The 21,313-nt window shown below is 39.3% G+C and overlaps 1 protein-coding gene across 1 annotated transcript in view; it reads left to right on the top strand.

Annotated features, from left to right (window-relative positions):
• Positions 1 to 342: 342 nt before the first annotated feature.
• Positions 343 to 21,313, top strand: part of LOC148942772 (cell adhesion molecule Dscam2-like) — a 551,837-nt gene continuing 530,866 nt past the window's right edge. Inside the window, exons 1-2 of the mRNA XM_089101980.1 lie at positions 343 to 667; positions 19,670 to 19,787. Coding sequence (XP_088958106.1) covers positions 532 to 667; positions 19,670 to 19,787 — 254 coding nt within the window. The 5' untranslated portion in view covers positions 343 to 531. The remainder of the gene's footprint in view (positions 668 to 19,669; positions 19,788 to 21,313) is intronic.

Below are 21,313 nucleotides of genomic sequence, written 5' to 3'. Positions count from 1 at the left end.
ATCTTTTATCAACTTTTGGTTACCATGACCTGTGGTTCGCTCTTTACCAGGTTGCAGCTACTGCTGCAACCATGATATCTTAAAAAGTTGCCATTAGTACATTTTCACCAGTTTATAAATTGGCAGCTTTAATTCGTTCAAAGCACAATTTTTCGGGTCAGTGAAACGGGTAGTTTGACTCCTATTCCTATTATTAATGATCTACAGAAATACAAAACGTATCAGCTGCAATGAATTCAACTAGCAGTGAATTTTTACTCTAGTCAGAGTCTAGCTTAAATTAAAATCTGTGGATCGTTGAACATTTGCAAATTAAGGTTAATATTCCGAAGAACTGGAGACTCTACATTGCTTTTCGGATGACGTTTTGGCAAATGAATAAACTCGTAAAACCTTTAGCAAAGCTGCCAGTCCTTTAGTTTCTGTGTGCTTAACAATGTTAATTGAATCCTTGATCTAATAGCCTGCTGCAGGATAAAAGGGATAATTCTTCCTCAAATTTGAGTTTAAATTCCAGATGGAAAATATGTGATGTTGCCTTCTGGAGAATTAATAGTATCTGATGTATCTCTCAAAGACACAAAATCAATCTTCCAGTGCCGAACTCTGGACAAACTTACTCGGAAAACTAAACTTAGCAACAACACTGGGAAAATCTTACTTATAGGTAAGTAATACCATTCAAGTAATATTTAGTTTAACATCAATCAATTTATTTTCCTTGTCTACTTCTGCAAACCGCTGATGAATTAAGCTTAATTTTATCCTGGAATTTACACTGTTGACAAAAAAAGTTTGATACATGGTAAAATTTTAATAGCCAATCTGAAGCTATATTCAGCCAACATACTGTTAATGATGATCGGTAATGAACACTTTTTAGCTTAAAGATATAAACTTTTGCACAAACTAATTTCCACATTTCTAGCTTCTGGAATTACTGTGGGACGGGTTTCTCTTGGTATTTGAAGAGGATTTGTTTTGTATACCCAGCTGACTAACCGTATTTCAAACAGTAGGCTGTACGAAAAGTGTGATTCAATCTCGCTTTCTGGGGCTATAATAAGAGAAAGGTTTAGATGCCTTGGGCACGTTCTGCTGATGAAGAATGACAGATTGCCAAAGATTATAAAGAAAGATTTAAGAGAAATGGGAACTTCCTGGGAGGGTGTAAAGAGAGAGTCTTTGAATAGAATGAGATGGAGGCCGAGCGTGCATAGCTGTGTTAGCCTCTGGAGGCTTAGTCCTGCGGTGAGTTGTTAGTAGTGGTAGTATTATTAATATTACTATATTTGCATAAGGGATATTTCTTATGAGAGGACACTATCATACACATATTCTTTTCGCAGAAAATAACATATACATATTACCTCAAACAAGATCCAAATGAAAAAATTTAAAGAATCAAATTCTATTTCAATCTGTGTTGTATCCTTTTAAATCTACCAAACAGAAAAAGCAGCTGAACAGAGGTAGCAGTTTATGCATCATTTTTTTTTGCTCAAATAAAATAAATATACAGAAGTAGCAGCTGAACAGAAAGAGCAGTGTATGTGTTTTTTTTTGTTTTTTTGCTCAAGTGCAGTAAATCAACAACCGAAACGTCGATTTGATGCCCTATGAGCCAGCAACCACTCTACAGGATGTTTTAAACTTCAAACAAAGTTGTTTGTATCATCGTTTGCATATCTAATGCGGATCCTATGTTTTTTCCTGATTAATTAAAACACTTTTTCAAAAATGAGCAAAAATAAAATCAAATAATCTACCGAATAAGCGTGAAACTATCACAAATCAGCATTGATAAATAAATGAAACCCAAAACGAACGGAAATTACAATAAATAACCGAGTTAAACTCAAAACGAGCAGAAATTAACATAATTTGAGCGCAAAACATCTATGCCTTAATAAGGCCAGAACATAATTTGCACTTTACCGAAAAAACATAAATGTTTTTACTTTTATAACTTTAATAAATCAAATAATATTAACATTTTGATTACTAAATATCAGGATATGTATATTCAACTGACAATGCACATTCATTTGTATTTTTTTCAGTACAGTGCAATTTTTTTTCTGGCCTTGTTAACGCATAGGGGTTTTGCGCCCAACGTATGTTAATTTTTGCTCGTTTTGAGGTTGACTCGGTTATTTATTGTAATTTCTGTTCGTTGTGGGTTTCATTTATTTATTGATGCTGATTTGTGGTAGCTTTACGCTTGGAAGATTATTTGAATTTATTTTTGATCATTTTTTGTTTAATGGAGTTCTTTACTTTTTGTTTGAAAAACTTATTTCGTGGAAATTTTTTTAAAATTAGTTTCTGTTCGTTTTATATTGACATCAGTCTTTTCAGGGAAAAAGAAAATAATACCTTAAATCTTTTCGTTTTTTAAGAATATATAGTTTTGCCTGCTATTTGTATTCTGGAGAAAAATCTTCAGCAATTTTTAACAGCATACACCCTTTTAAAAATCTGGACATAAATAGTACTTTAGTGTCATACATCCTCTAGTTGACCTGAAATAGAAAACTTGATAACATTCCCAAAATAATATGTTAACTTTCTTTGAAAGTTTTGGTACACTTAAGGTATTCTGATTTAGTTAAATTTTAAGAGCAGAATCAGCCCCGACAGTGTGAACCTAATACCCTCAATCGTTCTTGGGATATTGCTGAGATGCCTTATTGGGAATTAGCATTAACACAGTGCATTTTGATTTAGTCTTAAGGTAACATTTCGTTTTTAAACATAATGGGCAAATAGGTTGGTGGGCGTGGGAGGATGGGAGTGGAAGGGGGATTAGTTCCCCTCCAATCACTTTCGACTATTAAAAGGGCATCAGCCCTTTCTATTTTCAGTCGAATGAGCCCTTTTCGAAGTTCCCACGACAAGTCCTTCGATATGAAGTGCCCTGGTCTAAACAACAACAACAACAACAAGAAATAATAAATTATACCCACATCGATCTTTACTATAAAAATGTCAAGCCTTACAATCAGTTTCGACTATTAAAAAGGGCACTAGGCCTTTGATTTCCAATCGAATGAGCCCTTTTGGAAACGACAACGCTTTCTATAAACACCTTATATGCCCCCAGGGCATAAATTATAACCCTCACACTAAGGTCTGTTAGGGTGGTTGTCATCTTCTAAGACCAAATTTTCTAGAACTTTCAAATACGTTAAACAAAATGGCTATCTCAAAATTTTGATTGAATGTGTTTGGGGAAATGGTGGGCGTGAGAGGGGCGGTAGTCGCTCTCCAATCACTTTATACTATAAAAAATGGCCCTAGCCCTTTCAATTTCAAATCAAATGAGCCCGTTTGAAGTTTCTACGATAAAACTTTCAATACAAATCTTATATGCTCCCAGGGCATAACTTACAACCCTTGCCCTGGGTGTTGGGGGAGGGTGTCATTCTCAATGACCTAATTTTAAGAACTTTCTACTACGTTGAACAAAATTAGTAGTAGAAAATTTTTATTGGATGTACTTGGAGGAGTGGTGGGCGTGAGGGAGGGGGGGTAGTTTCCCTCCAACCACTTTCGACTATTACAAAGGGCACTAGCCCTCTCAAGTTTGAATTGAATGAGCCCCTTTTGAAGTTTTACGACAACTCTAACTATAAAAACCTTATATGCGCCCAGGGCAGAACTTAATTATTCCACAACTTTCAACTACTTTGAAAAAAAATCTAACAACCCTTGCACTGACGGCTCTGAGGGGATTATCATCCTAAAAGACCTAATTTGAAGAACTTTCAACTACGTTGAACACAATGGATATCTCAAAATTTTGATTGGATGTTTCCGTGAATATGATGGGCGTAAGACGGGCATTAGTCACTCTCCAATCACTTTCAACTATTAAAATAAGCACTAGCCCTTTCAATTTCCAATTGAATGGGCCCTTTTGAAGTTTCTACGCTTTCAATAAGAGCCTTATATGCCCCCAGTGCATAACTTACAACCCGTGCCATGAAGGCTGGGTGTGTGTGGGGGGGGGGTCTTCCTTAAAGACCTAATTTCCGAAACTTTCAATTACGTTGAATAAAATGACTATCTAAAATATTGATTGGATGTGTTTGGAGAAAATATGGGCGTGAGAGGGGGGTTAGTTGCCCTCAAATCACTTTCGACTATTAAAAAGGGTACTAGCCCGTTGAATTTTCAATCGAATGAGCCCTTTTTTAAGTTTCTACGTTAAAGATTTCAATAAAAACCTTATATACCCCCAGGGCATTAATTATAACCCTTGCCCTGAAGACTGTGGGGGGAGTGTCCTGCTCAAAGGTATATTTTCCTGAACTTTGAAGTACGTGGAACAAAATGGCTATCGCAAAATCTTTAGTGGATGTGTATGGGAAAATGGTGGGCGAGGAAGGGCTGTTAGTTGCCTTCCAATCGCTTTCGACTATTAAAAAGGGCACTAGACATTTCAATTTCCAATCGAATGGGCCCTTTTTGAAGTTTCTACGAGAACGCGTTATATAAAAACCTTATATGCCCCCTGGGCATAATTTACAACCCTTTCCCTGAGGGCTGTGGGAGGGGTTGTCATCCTCAAAGACCTAATTTCCAGAACTTAAAACTACGTTGAATAAAATGGCTATCTCAAAGTTTTGATTAGATGTGTTTGGGGAAAAGGTGGGAATGAGAGACGGGTTAGTTGCCCTATAATGACTTTCGTCTATTAAAAAGGGCACTAGCCTTTTGAATTTCCAATCGAATGAGCCTTTTTTGAAGTTTCTACGACAACATCTTCTATATAAAACCTTATATGCCCCCAGGGCATAACTTACAACCCATGCTCTAAGGGCTGTCGGGGACTGTCCTCAAAAACATAATTTTTATCTGGAAATCAACTACGCTGAACAAAATGGCTATCTCAAAATTTTGATTGGATGTGTTTCGGGAAATGGTGAGCCTCTTAACCACTTTCGACTATTAAAAAGGGCACTAGCCGTTTGAATTTCCAATCGAATGAACTTTTTTTGAAGTTTCTACGACAACGACTTCTTGAAAAACCTTATATGCCCCCAGGGCATAACTTAAAACTCTTGCCTTGAGGGTTGTGGGGGAGTGTCCTCCTCAAAAAGATATTTTCTATATGGAAATCAACTACGCTGAACAAAATGTATATCTCAAAATTTTGATTGTATGTTTTTGGAGGAATGATGCGCGTGGGGGGGAGGGGCTAGTTGCCCCCCAATCACTTTCGACTATTAAAAAGGGCACTACCCTTTTGAATTTCCATTCGAATGAGCCTTTTTTGAAGTTTTTAGGACAACGCCTTCTATAAAAACCTTATAGGCCCCCAGGGCATAACTTAAAACTCTTGCCTTGAGGGTTGTGGGGGAGTGTCCTCCTCAAAAATATATTTTCTATGTGGAAATCAACTACGCTGAACAACAAGATTATCTCAAAATTTTGATTGGATGTGTTTGGGGGAATGATGGGCGTGGGGGGGGCTAGTTGCCCTCCAATCACTTTCGACTATTAAAAAGGGCACTAGAACTGTCAATTTCCAATCGAATGAGCCCTTTTAGAAGTTTCTACAACGCCTTCTATAAAAACCTGATAAGCCCCCAGGGTATAAATTATAACCCTTGCCCTGGGGGCTTTGGGGGAGTGACCTCCTACAAAACATATTTTCTATCTGGAAATTAACTACGCTGAACAAAATAGCAATCTTAAAATTTTTATTGGATGTGTTTTGGGGAATGATGGGCGTGGGGGGGGCAGCTGCCCTCCAATAACTTTCGACTATTAAAAAGGGCACTGGAACTGTCAATATCCAATCGAATGAGCCGGTTTTGAAGTTTTTATTACAACGCCTTCTATAAAAACCTTATATGCCCCCAGGGCATAACTTAAAACCCTTGCCTTGAGGGCTTTGGGGTAGTTTCTATCTTAATATCAGTGAAGCTCAACAAAATTGCTGTATCAATATTTTGTTTTTAAGTGTTTGGGAAACTGAGGGGCGGGGGGGGGCGAGTTGCCCCCCCTCAATCCCATTAGAATATTAAAAAGGGCCCAATCCTTTTGAATTTCCAATCGAATGAGCCTTTTTTGAAGTTTCTACGACAACGCCTTCTATATAAAACCTTATATGCCCCCAGGGCATAACTTACAACCCATGCGCTAAGGGCTGTCGCGGACTGTCCTCAAAAACATAATTTTTATCTGGAAATCAACTACGCTGAACAAAATGGCTATCTCAAAATTTTGATTGGATGTGTTTCGGGAAATGGTGGGCGTGGAAGGGGTGTTAGTCGTCTTCCAATCCCTTTTGACTATTAAAAAGGGCACTAGACACTCCAATTTCCCATTGAATGAGCGCTTTTCGAAGTTTCTACGACAACTTCTTCGATACGAAGTGCCCTGGTCTAAAGGGAACAATTGATAAATAATATATTTTGCCAATATCGTTTTTATGTCCCCCCAAAGTAAAACTTAAAACCCTTGCCCTGAGGGTTGTGGGGGAATGTCATCCTCTTACTTAGTCCCCGTTTCTTGTCTCGTTCTCGAGTGTCCCTGTTCTTTACTTAGGCAGCGCGATAGCGCTGCCTATGATTTATACAACAACTTTCTATATAAACCTTATAAGCCCCCAGGGCATAATTTACAACCCTTGCAGTGAGGGCTCTGAGGGGGCTATCATACTAAAAGACCTAATTTCCAGGACGTTCAACTACGTTGAACAAAATGAATATCTCAAATTTTTGATTGGATGTGTTTGGGAAAATGGTGGGCCTAAGAGGGGTGTTAGTTGCTATCCAATCACTTTGAACTATTAAAAAAGACGCTAGCCCTTTCAATTTCCAATTGAATGAGCCCTTTTGAAGTTTTTACGACAACGCTTTCAGTAAAAACTTTAGATGCCCCCAAGGCATAACTTACAAACCTTGCCCTGAGGGCTCTGTGGGGGAGGGGTTGTCATCCTTAAAGACCTAGTTTCCGAAACTTTCAACTACGTTGAATAAAATGGCTATCTAAAAATTTAGATTGGATGTGTTTGGGGAAAAGGTGGGCGTGAGAGGGATATTAGTTGCCCTCAAATCACTTTCGACTAATAGGGTACTAGCCCTTTGAATTTCAAATCGAATGAGCTCTTTTGAAGTTTCTACGACAAAGATTCAATAAAAACCTTATATGCCCCCAGGGCATAACTTATAATCTTTGCTCTGTGGGTTGTGAGGTAGTTTCCTCCCCAAAAATTTATGTTTTCTATCTTGAAATTAACTACGCTGAACAAAATGATTAACTCAAAATTTTTATTGGATGTGTTTGGGGGCCTGATGGGTGTGTGTGGGGGGGGGGTTAGTTGCCCTCTTAACCACTTTCGACTATTAAAAAGGGTACTAGCCGTTTGAATTTCCAATCGAATGAGCTTTTTTTGAAGTTTCTACGACAACGCCTTCTTGAAAAACCTTATATGCCCCCAGGGCATAACTTAAAACCCTTGCCCTGAGGGTTGTGGGGGAGTGGCCTCCTCAAAAATATATTTTCTATGTGGAAAGCAACTACGCTGAACAAAATGGATATCTCAAAATTTTGATTGTATGTTTTTGGAGGAATGATGCGCGTGGGGGGGAGGGGCTAGTTGCCCACCAATCACTTTCGACTATTAAAAAGGGCACTACCCCTTTGAATTTCCAATCAAATGAGCCTTTTTTGAAGTTTTTAAGACAACGCCTTCTATAAAACCTTATATGCCCCCAGGGCATAACTTAAAACCCTTGCCCTGAGGGTTGTGGGGGAGTGTCCTCCTCAAAAATATATTTTCTATGTGAAAATCAACTACGCTGAACAAAATGATTATCTCCAAATTTTTGATTGGATGTGTTTGGGGGAATGATGGGCGTGGGGGGGGGGGGGCTAGTTGCCCTCCAATCACTTTCGACTATTAAAAAGGGCACTCGAACTGTCAATTTCCAATCGAATGAGCCTGTTTTGAAGTTTTTACGACAAACCTTCTATAAAAACCTGATATGCCCCCAGGGCATAACTTAAAACCCTTGCCCTGTGGGTTGTGGGGGAGTGTCCTCCTCAAAAACATATTTTCTATCTGGAAATTAACTACGCTGAACAAAATGGCAATCTATAAATTTTTATTGGATGTTTTTGGGGGAATACTTGGCGGGGGGGGGGCAGCTGCCCTCCAATCAATTTCGACTATTAAAAAGGGCACTAGAACTGTCAATATCCAATTGAATGAGCCGGTTTTGAAGTTTCTACGACAACACCTTCTATAAAAACCTTATATGCCCCCAGGGCGTAACTTAAAACCCTTGCCCTGAGGGTTTTGGGGGAAGTGTCCTCCACAAAAACATATTTTCTATCTGGAAATCAACTACACTGAACAAAATGGCTATCTCAAAACTTTGGTTGGATGTGTTTGGGGGAATGATGGGCGTGGGGGGCTAATTTCCCCCCCAAACCCTTTCAACTATTAAAAAGGGCACTAGCCTTTTGAAATTCGAATTGAATGAGCCTTTTTTGAAGTTTTTACGACAACGCCTTCTATTAAAACCTTATATGCCCCCAGGGCATAACTTAAAACCCTTGCCCTGAGGGTTTTGGGGGAGTGTCCTCCTCAAAAAAATATTTTATATGTGTATATAAACACCGCTGAACAAAATGGTTATCTCAAAATTTTGATTGGTTGTGTTTGGGGGAAAGATAGGCGTGGGGGGGCTAGTTGCCCTCCAATCACTTTCGACTATTAAAAAGGGCAGTAGAACTGTCAATATCCAATCGAATGAGCCTGTTTTGAAGTTTCTACGCCTTCTATAAAAACCTTATATGCCGCCTGGGCATAACTTAAAACCCTTGCCGTGAGAGTTTTGGGGGAGTGTCCTCCTCAAAAACATATTTTCTATCTGGAAATTAACCACGCTGAACAAAATGGATATCTCAAAATTTTTATTGGATGTGTTTGCGGAATGATGGGCGTGGGGGAGAGCTAGTTGCCCTCCAATCACTTTCGGCTATTAAAAAGGGCACTAGCCACTCCAATTCCCAATCGAATGAGCCCTTTTCGAAGTTTCTACGACAACTCCTTCGATACGAAGTGCCCGGGTATGGAGAAAAAAAATACTTTGTGCCCAAAGCGTTCTTTACTTAGGCAGCACTAGCGCGCTGCCTATGATACTCAAGTTCCAATCTGAAATGCACAACATCAACTTTCTCCCTAATACACTTAAGTTTTTTAATTAAGCTGTTAGTATGTATGCACTCCAGTCTTGTCCCTTCAAGCCTCCTCTCACCTCTCCCGCATTTGAATTTTTTATAGGTTTTCTTTAGAAAAAAAATATTTTAGAGCAGGAACTAATCATTGCATAAGATTTTTCAAACATAGGATAATATAAATTAAGTCATTGCAAATAGAAATTTCGTAAGAAATTAAAATAAATTGAGATTTTGAAAAGAAAACAGGATTGAATTTCATTCCGTCTCTAAATTAAAATTTGTAGGAAAGAGTAAAAAAGTCCAATATGTATCCAATCTGTTTATTTTAGTACACACACAAAAACACACATACACACGAAGCATATATTATAAATATTGGTGCTAATATAATTATTTTCCAGATTTATTTTATTCTTGGGGAAAGGGGGAAGGTTCCTTTGTATAAGATGAAAATTATCCAAACATTTTCCAGAAAACTATGCAGCATTTTCATTGAAATTCTAGAAATGACATGGTTCGGGCCAGCTGGAAGATTTCAATTCTTTTTCTCAAATTGCTTTTCAATATCAGTTTTCCTCTTTTTACTTTCTGCCATCTTACATTAAAATTTCGATCTATGTTTGATAAACATACCTTCTTGCTTTGTGTTTAGTTGTGTCATCAAAATAAAAAATATTATATCTTTTTCCAAAAACAAAAGTAAGTGTTCATCCTTTTTAGTCTGAGATGGCCTCACTTTTCTTGTTCACTAGTCTATGGAGGAACTTGACAATTAGCAAGAGTATCCAATTATATTTTAAAGAATGAACAGACTCTTGACTAAAGAATGAAAGTGATATGCTTCCCCATAGATAAATCTTTAAATGTGTTTTTTGGCATATGGATAAAATAAGTTTTTCAGTTTTTTTTTGTTCCAGGAATCAAACTTTATATCTTGAGCTCTTATAAAAACTTGGCTAACGAACGTTGTATTGCTATTTTTCAAGAAATTTCAAATGTTTAATACGACTCTAAGATGGGGTGATTATTAGTGCAACTGTATATGTGTAAATTGGTATCTCTTGTAATTTAGGTACAATCTCTTTATATATATCAAGAGATTGGTATCTCTTTATTTTATATATATATATATATATATATATATATATATATATATATATATATATATATATATATATATATATATATATATATATATATATATATATATATATATATATATATATATATATATATATATATATATATATATATATATATATATATATATATATTTATATATATATATATATATATATATATATATATATATATATATATATATATATATATATATCCTGATCATTAGTAAAAATTAAATTGTTAAACTAAACTTTAAATTTGGTGGAAGCAATTTGTAATTATCGGCAGGTGTATAAGTGTCATTCCTACATAGGAAAAACACTTTTCTTTTCACGTCGACTAATATTCTATTATTTTTATCCCTAGAATACTATAGGATAAGATAAAAAGAGACACAAAGGATTTATTTCTAAATTCACCTAAACGGAATAATACTGAACTTCACCAAAGCCATAAAAAAAAAGAGAAAAAGACCCATCTCGTCTTTATAAGAAAAAAGAAAGTGAACTTGAACAAAACCAAGGACCTTCGGCTGAAAACCTTGTTTAGTACCTATATTTCTAGTTGAATTTAGCCAATTTATCCATAATCCCGATAAGTTTATTTTTGTTCGAGTCAGGAAAATCAAAATAAATCAATGGAAATCATAAATTAACTGCTAAGTAAATTAACCCTTAACTGGTAAGGTATATTTATAACACTCATGGTAGGGTGGGGTCGAAATAACTCCTATCTTTTGAAGGGTTCCAGTCAATAAAATATTTAGATGGAAACATGAGCTTGTATTTTCAAATATATCGACATAACTACCATAGAAACCAATAAAATATTTGCTTTCTAGATTCAGCTATAGCAAACAGCAAGGCCGTATCCAGGGAGGGGTCAGGGGGTTTGAACCCCCCTGAAATGTTTGTCTGACTCGTGAAAACGTAACAAAAAAGGATATAAACAAATTTTGTATGCGTTTTTGAGTTTTTTTTTGCGGAACCCCCTCCCCCCTCAAATTTTTTTTTTAGTGAAGCCCCTCCGAAAAAAACCCTGGATACGGCTTTGGCAAACATTCACTGCATGTTCCTTACAGACACTATTTTTAGAGATGGCACAGCATAGGCTAGTCTTGCGGTCCTTTTCCCTGGGACAGATACCAAATCGAGCTCATTTGGCTGCAGAATGTTGTTCCCCAGTGTTCTGGCTTTCTGCAAAGGAATCCCAGCAACCTGGCATGTAAGTCGACGAAGTTCTCGTGGTAGAACTTTGTTTGAAGATCTGATGGCGCAAATTGGTCGGACCAAAGCCATAAATAACCTTATGAGGACCTAACGGCAGGAAATACTCTTCTCTTGATTGCTAGCTTCATTTACAAGCACAGAAGCGTTTACACCAGCATCGTCTAATAGAGCAAAAAATATCGCCATTGGCCAAAGGCGTGTTCCTTGGCTTGTGGTATAGTTTGCGCACTTCTTGTCCAAACAGTCAACTCTACTCTTTGTTGAGTTGTAAAATTCAATAATCTCCGGTTTTCCCGTGTATTCGTCGACATTAGATGTGTGATGTATCGATGATATCAGCACGATGGCCTTGCTTTTCTTTGGTAGATATGAAACCATTGTTTTATCACTTTTAAAGCCAAAGAGTGGACTCCCTTCCTGGCTTTTTTTGTTTGGCAGGAAACTGTCAGGTATTTCACGCTTGTTTTTCTTTAAAGTCCCTACATAGGTCAGCATCTGTTTTAGAAGCTCATCCACGAGCTGAACGGAACTGTACCAATTGTTGGCCGTGATATTTCTGCCTGAGCAAGTGATGGCCCCCGTCAAAGTAAGAACTATCCAAGTAGGTACCGAAAGATACTCGGGTCCAAGCAACTTTGTGTCCTTTACACAGTAAATGAACGCATCGTAGAGATAGAAAGTACGGGCATCTGCTAGGCACTTCATTTTGATGACATATTTGTTGGGTTTTGTAGGAATTCACATGCGAAAATGACATCTGCCTCTAAACCTGATAAGCGCCACGTCGATAGTGACGATGTCTGAAAGAGAGTAAAGTTTGCTACAGTTTCCAACAAACTACTCTATCGAATATCGGTGAAAGCGGCGTTCCTCTTGCTAGACGGGTCTATGGATCGTCAAAGTGAAAGCAGGCCTCAATATAGAGGAACCTTATCTCTCCCAGTTTCATCGCTGGCAAACAGCCCATTCGCTACTTCATTTCCTGGCTTGAAAACTCCGGCAAGTTATATGAGACCAAAAAATGCCCGAAGTTCTACCTGATCAATTGGCTTGATAAATGTCTACTTATCCAGTAGATCGGCTGCAAAATTCGCACGGAAGAGATCCATTTTTCTGTTGGTATGCTCCACCACTGCATCAATAATATTTTCGGGGAAAAGAAGACCCCAAGCCGTTCCTGGTTGCAAAGATTGGCCTGTCTGTGCTGGTCCTTTGGGGTAGCTCGTTCCTTTACTGATGTTTATAGCTCTGGTTCGGCTCGGGGTTGGTGTACTTTTCAATAACTTTGTTGTTCTGTCACGTCCTAGTAGCACATCCTTGTGGGTTCATCTTTTGGTTCTCTGAGAAAGAGGCACATCTTCGAGGTCTAGCTGACCTGGAGCTTGTGATGGCTGTTCTCCGAATTGACTTGAAGGGGCGGTAGCTTCATTGGATTCTTCTGCGCTTTCTTCTGATGATGAAATTTCATCTGGAACAAGGTTTTCCTGCTCGTCATTTGATGGTTTGTAGTCATCGTCGTTCTGGGTATCGGATCCACTTGATAAATCGTCATCTTCTTCAAGTTTCTGAATGATATCTTCTTCTATAAGGCGCTTCTTAGCTCGGGTATCCATTCTTTCTATAAGGGAAAAGAAGATGTAAAAGTTTTCCATATGAATCACTTTTCGACACTGAACTCTGAAAAGAAAAGATGAAAGAGGCCAAAGCCGACGAATTAAAAAGTGAAATCCAACTAGAATCTACGAAAAAGTAATTAAGTCATTCTTGGCAATGACAGAAATATGCAATACTAGCAGCAAATTTAATATTACAGGCAGTGCGCTAGCGCTGCCTAAGTAAAGAACGATGTGGCCACAATCTGTTTTTTTTCTCCATACCCGGGCACTTTGTATCGAAGGACTTGTCGTATAAACTTCGAAAAGGGCTCATTCGATTGGAAATTGGAGTGGCTAGTGCCCTTTTTTATACTCGAAGTCATTGGAGGACAACTAGCCCCCCCCCGCCCCCACGCCCATCATTCCCCCAAACACATCCAGTCCAAAGTATGATATAGCCAATTTGTTCAGCGTAGTTGATTTCCAGATAGAAAATATGTTTTTGAGGAGGACACTACCACACAACCCTAGGGGTAAGGGTTTTGAGTTATGCCCTGAGGGTATATAAGAACGATGTTGCCACAATGTATCATTTACTATTTTTTTCCTTTAGAGCAGGGCACTTTGTATCGAAGAAGTTGTCGTAGAAACTTCAAAAAGGGCTCATTCAATTGGAAATTGAAGTGGCTAGTGCCCTTTTTAATAGTCAAAAGTGATTGGAGGGCAACTAGCCCCCCACGCCCATCATTCCCCCAAACACATCCAATGAAAATTTTGAGATAGCCATTTTGTTCAGCGTAGTTGATTTCCAAATAGAAAATATAATTTTGAGGAGGACACTCCCCCACAACCCTCGGGGCAAGGGTTTTAAGTTATGCCCTGGGGGCATATAAGGTTTTTATAGAAGGTATTGGCGTAGAAACTTCAAAAAGGCTCATTTGATTAGAAATTCAAAGGGCTAGTGCCCTTTCTAATAGTCGAAAGTGATTGGATGGCAACTAGTCCCCCCCAACCCAGCCTTCCCCCAAACACATCCAATAAAAATTTTTAGATAGCCATTTTGTTCAGCGTAATTGATTTACAGATAGAAGATTTGTTTATGAGGAGGAAACTCCCCCACAACTCTCCGGGCAAGGGTTTTAGGTTATGCCCTGGGGGCATATAAGGTTTTTATAGAAAGCGTTGTCGTATAAACTTCAAAACAGGCTCATCGATTGGAAATTCAAAGGGATAGTACCCTTTTAAAGAGTCGAAAGTGATTGGAGGGCAATTAGCCCCCCCCCCCTCACGCCCTTCAGTTCCCCAAACACATCCAATCAAAATTTCGACACCGTCATTTGGTTCAGTGTACTTGATTTCCAGATAGAGAATTTGTTTTCGAGGAGGACACTCCCCCACAACCCTCTGGGCCAGGGTTTTAAGTTATACCCTGGGGGTATATAAGGTTTTTAAAGAAGGCGTTGTCGTAGAAACTTCAAAATAGTCTAATTCGACAGGAAATTCAAAGGGCTAGTGCCATTTTTAATAGTTGGAAGTGATTGGATAGCGACTAACGCTCCTCTCATGCCCACCCTTTTCCCAAACATATCCAATCGAAATTTTGAGATATCCATGTTGTTCAACGTCGTTGAAAGTTCTGAAAATTAGGTCTTTTAGGATGATAACCCTCTCAGAGCCCTCAGTGTAAGGGTCTTAAAATCTACCCTGGGGGCATATAAAGTTTTAGTCAAAGCGTTGATGTAGAAACTTCAAAAGGGCTCATTCAACCTTAAATTGAAACGGCTAGTGCCTTTTTCAATAGTTGGAAGTGATTGGATAGCGACTAACACCCCTCTCATGCCCACCCTTTTCCCAAACATATCCAATCAAAATTTTGAGAGAGCCATGTTGTTCAACGTAGTTGAAAGTTCTGGAAATTAGGCCTTTTAGGATGATAACCCTCTCAGAGCCCTCAGTGTAAGGGTTGTAAATTTTACCCTGGGGGCATATAAAGGGGTATATATATAGTTGATTTTCACATAGAAAATATATTTTCTATAAATATACCTTTTTATATACCCCTGGCTCTATATATACCCCTGGGGGTATATATATAGTTGATTTTCACATAGAAAATATATTTTTGAGCAGGACACTTCCCCAAAACCCTCAGGGCAAGGGTTTTAAGTTATGCCCTGGGGGCATATAAGGTTTTAATAGAAGGCGTTGTCGTAAAAACTTCAAAAAAGGCTCATTCGATTCGAATTTCAAAGGGATAGTGCCCTTTTTAATGGTCGAAAGGGTTTAGGGGGGGGCAACGAGCCCCCCCACACCCCTCCTTCCCCCCAACACATCCAATCAAAATTTTTAGAGATCCATTTTGTTAAGCGTAGTTGATTCCCAGATAGAAAATATGTTTTTGAGGAGGACACTACCCCACAACCCTCAGGGCAAGGGTTTAAAGCTTTGCCCTGGGCGAATATAATGTTTTTATAGATGGTGTTGTCGTATAAACTTCAAAACCGGCTAATTCGTTTGGATATTGACAGTTCCAGTCCCCTTTTTAATAGTCGAATGTTATTGGAGGGCAGCTGCCCCCCCCCCCCACGCCCATCATTCCCCAAAACACATCCAATAAAAATTTTAAGATTGCCATTTTGTTCAGCGTAGTCAATTTCCAGATAGAAAATATTTTTTTGAGTAGGACACTCCCCCACAACCCTCAGGGCAAGGGTTTTAAGTTATGCCCTGGGGGCATATCAGGTTTTTATAGAAGGTGCTGTCGTAGAAACTTCAAGACAGGCCCATTCAATTGGAAATTCACAGTTCTAGTGCCCTTTTTAATACTCGAAAGTGATTGGAGGGCAGCTAGCCCCCCCCCACGCCCATCATTCCCCCAAACACTCCAATCAAAATTTTGAGATAACCATTTTGTTCAGCGTACTTGATTTCCACATAGAAAATATAATTTTGAGGAGGACACTCCCCCACAACCCTCAGGGCAAGGGTTTTAAGTTATGCCCTGGGGGCATATAAGGTTTTTATAGAAATCGTTGTCCTAAAAACTTCAAGAAAGGCTCATTCGATTGGAAATTCAAAAGGCTAGTGCCCTTTTTAATAGTCGAAAGTGATTGGGGGGCAACTAGCCCCGCCCCCCCCCGCGCATCATTCCTCCAAAAACATACAATCAAAATTTTGAGATATCCATGTTGTTCAGCGTAGTTGATTTCCACATAGAAAATATCTTTTTGAGGAGGACACTCCCCCACAACCCTCAGGGCAAGACTTTTAAGTTATGCCCTGGGGCATATAAGTTTTTTAAAGAATTAGTTGTCGTAGAAAATTCAAAAAAAGTTCATTCGATTGGAAATTCGATCGGCTAGTACCCTTTTTAATAGTCGAAAGTGGTTAAGAGGGCAACTAGCCCCCCCCCCCCACACCCATCATTCCCCCAAACACATCCCATACAAATGTTGAGATAATCATTTCGTTCAGCTTAGTTGATTTCTAGATATAAAATAAATTTTTGAGGTGGACACTACCCCACAACCCTCAGGGCAAGGATTATAAGTTATGCCCTGGAGGCATATTAGGTTATTATTTAAATCTTTGTCGTAGAAACTTAAAAAGAGCTCATTCGATTTGAAATTAAAAGGGCTAGTACCCTATTAGTCGAAAGTGATTTGAGGGCAACTAATATCCCTCTCACGCCCACCTTTTCCCCAAACACATCCAATCTAAATTTTTAGATAGCCATTTTATTCAACGTAGTTGAAAGTTTCGGAAACTAGGTCTTTAAGGATGACAACCCCTCCCCCGCAGAGCCCTCAGGACAAGGTCTGTAAGTTATGCCCTGGGGGCATCTAAAGTTTTTACTGAAAGCGTTGTCGTAAAAACTTCAAAAGGGCTCATTCAATTGGAAATTGAAAGGGCTAGCGTCTTTTTTAATAGTTCAAAGTGATTGGATAGCAACTAACACCCCTCTTAGGCCCACCATTTTCCCAAACACATCCAATCAAAAATTTGAGATATTCATTTTGTTCAACGTAGTTGAACGTCCTGGAAATTAGGTCGTTTAGTATGATAGCCCCCTCAGAGCCCTCACTGCAAGGGTTGTAAGTTATGCCCTGGGGGCTTATAAGGTTTATATAGAAAGTTGTTGTATAAATCATAGGCAGCGCTATCGCGCTGCCTAAGTAAAGAACAGGGACACTCGAGAACGAGACAAGAAACGGGGACTAAGTAAGAGGATGACATTCCCCCACAACCCTCAGGGCAAGGGTTTTAAGTTATGCCCTGGGGGGATATAAAAACGATGTTGGCAAAATATATTATTTATTAATTTTTTCCTTTAGAGCAGGGCACTTCGTATCGAAGAAGTTGTCGTAGAAACTTCGAAAAGCGCTTATTCAATGGGAAATTGGAGTGGCTTGTGCCCTTTTTAATAGTCAAAAGGGATTGGAAGGCGACTAACACCCCTCCCACGCCCACCATTTCCCCAAATCCAATAAAAATTTTGATATAGCCATTTTGTTCAACGTAATTGAAAGGTCTGGAAATTATGTGTTTGAAGATGACAGCCCCCTAACAGCTCTCAGGTCAAGGGTTATATATATATATATATATATATATATATATATATATATATATATATATATATATATATATATATATATATATATATTCCTCATGGGCTTCTGGAGTCTAGTTTGTGACATATGATGGCGTGTTCCAGGTTAGATCTAGTCACGGAAATCCTGGGAATCTTCCAGAAAAAACAATATGCCGAAAATGGGTAGGAATCTCGCCATTACTGAAGAAATAATAGAACACCTGGAATTCAGGGAAGCCTGCCTAGGGTGGAAATCTTGCCAGGGATGCTATGACGTCAGAGGGCATGTCTTTAAAATTCTGTGTGAAAAGGGAGGGCATGCTTTTGATATCCTGCGTTAATTTCCTAGGATGCATTTGAAATATCATGTTAATTCCCTATTATTGCTGCTTTTTAAATTATCTCGAGCAAGACCATTTTCTTAACCTCCTTTATCGCCTAGCCGAAGTCCAGATTCTGTCCCCAGAATGAGTAGACACTAACGAGTAGAAAATTAGTTCGGTTGAAATAGAAATTTAGAATATGTTCTTAGTGCTTTTCTTGCCTTTTTGGCTGCTAACCCCAAAAGTATCTTAGTAAGAGGTTTACTGGTATCGACTACTATGTTTTTAATATAATTTATCGAATTGTTTCTTATTAAATTTGTGCGCAAAGCATTGAATGAAGACTCTCCCAAATCCCTATTTGCAAATAACATAAAGATGGCATAACCAAAGCTTTAAATTCTAATAGTGCTCATGATTCTTTTGATTCTGCTCTAAGCACCTATGTTTTGGATAACCCTGGCCATACAATACTTATTGAAAAATATTCTCTCAATAGCATTGATGGGTATAAAATAGGTTGTTCGTGACTTTTACTTACTTACTTAAAGCTCTTGCTCGGCAGCGTCACCAGCGTAGAGGAAACCAGACGTAACCACCATTAGTCATCTCAAGGGTTGCCTGTTTTGGGCGAGGATGGGAGCTTCACAGTAATGCCCCACACTGTGAGTCGATTGCGGATGATATCTGCCCCTCTCGTACGTGGTCTACCTCTGGGGCGCTTCCAGCCGTTTGCAGTTGGATCGAAGTCAAATATAAATCGGGCAGGTGTTTCAGTGGGTAAGCGAAGTAAATGACCGTACTAACGCAGCGAGCAGGACTCAAAGCTGTTCGGACAGGAGTGGTAATATAAAGGACCGGAGAATATCCATGTTCCGTACCCTGTCGAGCCACCTAACGTATTAGATTCTGCGGAGGTCTTTTGTCTGCACAACATCTACCTTCATCATCTGCGACTGAGTCAAAGGCCAAATCTCTGACGAGTACAACACAACACTTGCTACCGAGGTAGAGTAGATACGAGCATTCTTTAGACGGCTGATCTTATGTTTGTGTCATATTGTTCTCAAAAGGCGGCCGAAACGGCGTTCGCCTGTGCCACCCTTGCTGATAGCTCTGCATCTACATTTCCTTTGAGCAGACAACTGAACCAAGGTAGGTGAACTGCTTGACTATCATAAGATCTTGGCCACATACTTGTATAGTTGTTAGAAATTGAACTCAAGGTTAATAATAATGTTTATTTAAATATGGATTTGGGGGAGCATTCTTAAACGCTTTGTAAACAATTCACTCTAATGAACAATCTCAAACGTAAGCACTTTCGCAAGTAAATCACTTAAATGTTAGCATTTGTTATTATTCAGTTTAATATGATTGGTAATTTTAATTTCTGTTTGTTTTATGTTTCATTTATTCATTCACAGTAAATTCTGTTTGTTTTTAGTTTTAATTATTATATGATAATTTCTGTTTTTTTTATTTTTAGATATGGCCTTTTAACGTATCTTAGAAAGCTTTCATGGATATGATTTCTAATTATTATAATATAGAACAATATAAAAAGCAAAATATTACCCCAAGATTATTTTTCTTTTCTTTCAGACTCACTAAACTCAGTGCTGCCAAAAATCAGAAAACAAGTTCAACCTATAAGAGTTAACAGAAATGAAGTTATTGTGTTACACTGTGTGACAGCGGGATATCCATCCCCGAAAATCAGGTACAATCTTTTAAATACGTATTTTAGGTTAGATACTAGATACTTATTTTCAGTGTTTCACAGTACAAAAGACGTCAGGAGTAGAGAGGGGTCAGAAGGCGCGATCCCTCACCCCTGCTGCCACCTATAACTTTTTTTACATATTTCATGGATGATTATGTGTGTCGGTCGATTTATTTCATGTTTTTTATGGATTTTGTCAGTGAGAATTTGAAAAACAGGAATTTTGTCACATTTTTGTATGTTTTTATGGACTTTGTAAGTGAGAATTTGAAAAAACTGGATGTTTTATGGTTTTTGTCAGTGAGAATTTGAAAAACAGGAATTTTGTCACATTTATGGATGGTTTTATGGTTTTTGTCAGTGAGAATGAAAAAACAGGAACTTTCTCACTTTCATGGATGTCAACAGCAATTTATGTATGTTTCATGGTTTTTGTCAGTGAGAATGGAAAAACAGTATTTTTCTCACTTTGCTGTCAGTCATTAATCAAATTGTTTCCGGGCAAAGTTTAGTAATGTCTGACAGGTACTGCTCCAGGAATAGATCCAAGTCATTAATGTCTTTGCCTCGGGAACAGTTCTACTGGTCGAACTCCAAAGGATATTAATAACCCAAGGCCATGGAAACAATTAGGCAAGAAACATCTTAGCGATGAATTGTTTTAGCGCGCGAGAAGGTTTCCTATTAATTTGAAATGCGTTAGCACAGAGATGCCAATAACAAAGGAACACGCTGAATTTGCGTTTAGGGATTATTTGGGCGAAACCGTTTTAGACATGTTATGGAACTATTTCGGCGAAACAGATAGAGACATTTTGAAAGAAGATTTTTGAAGAGATTTTAGAAGAGAATTTGAGGGTGAAACTCTGTGGTCGTTATAATACACAAGTTCCATTTGAACAGTGTTGTGAGGTCCTCTACCCCAACCCCAAAGGGTTCCAATCCCCCACCCCACCCCCGAAGGAAGCCCCCGGTACTCAAAGGTCCCCCAAGCTCCCATAGAGCCCCAGCCCCCCAAACGCCCTCCTCAGACCCTCAAAGGCCCTCCTCTGGTCCTCAAAGGGCCCCCGGACCCCCAAAGGGCACCCGGACCCCAAAGGCCCTCCCCCGGTCCTCAAAGATCCCCCAAGCTCCCAAAGAGCCACCGGCGCCCCCAAAGACCCACCCAGACCCCCAAAGGCCATCCCCGGGCCCCCCAAAGGCCCATCGAGCTCCCAAAGGACCAACGGGGTCCCAAAGGCCCTCCACCGGTCCCCAAATGTCCCCCCGGGCCCCCCCTGGCCCCCCCGACCCCCCACGGCCCCCCCCCCGCCCCCAAAGGGCCAACCGGCTCCCAAAGGACCAATCGGTCCTCAAGTGTCCCCCAGACTCCCAAAGGCCCCCCTGTGCCCCAAAGGCCCCCCCGGTCCCCAAAGGTCCCCTCGGGCCAGAGCAGCGCCGCCGGGCTGCGCCGGGGGCCAGGAAAGCGCCGCAGGATGTGCCGCAGGGATGCACCGCGGGTCAGGAAAGCGCCGCGGGGGATG

Source organism: Artemia sp. Qi Xiang Cuo, chromosome 16 (assembly GCF_049724085.1).
Source record: "Artemia sp. Qi Xiang Cuo chromosome 16, ASM4972408v1, whole genome shotgun sequence".
Taxonomy (NCBI): Eukaryota; Metazoa; Arthropoda; class Branchiopoda; order Anostraca; family Artemiidae; genus Artemia; species Artemia sp. Qi Xiang Cuo.
The sequence above is the reverse complement of the archived record's forward strand: the minus strand, read 5'-3'. Positions and strand labels throughout refer to the sequence as shown.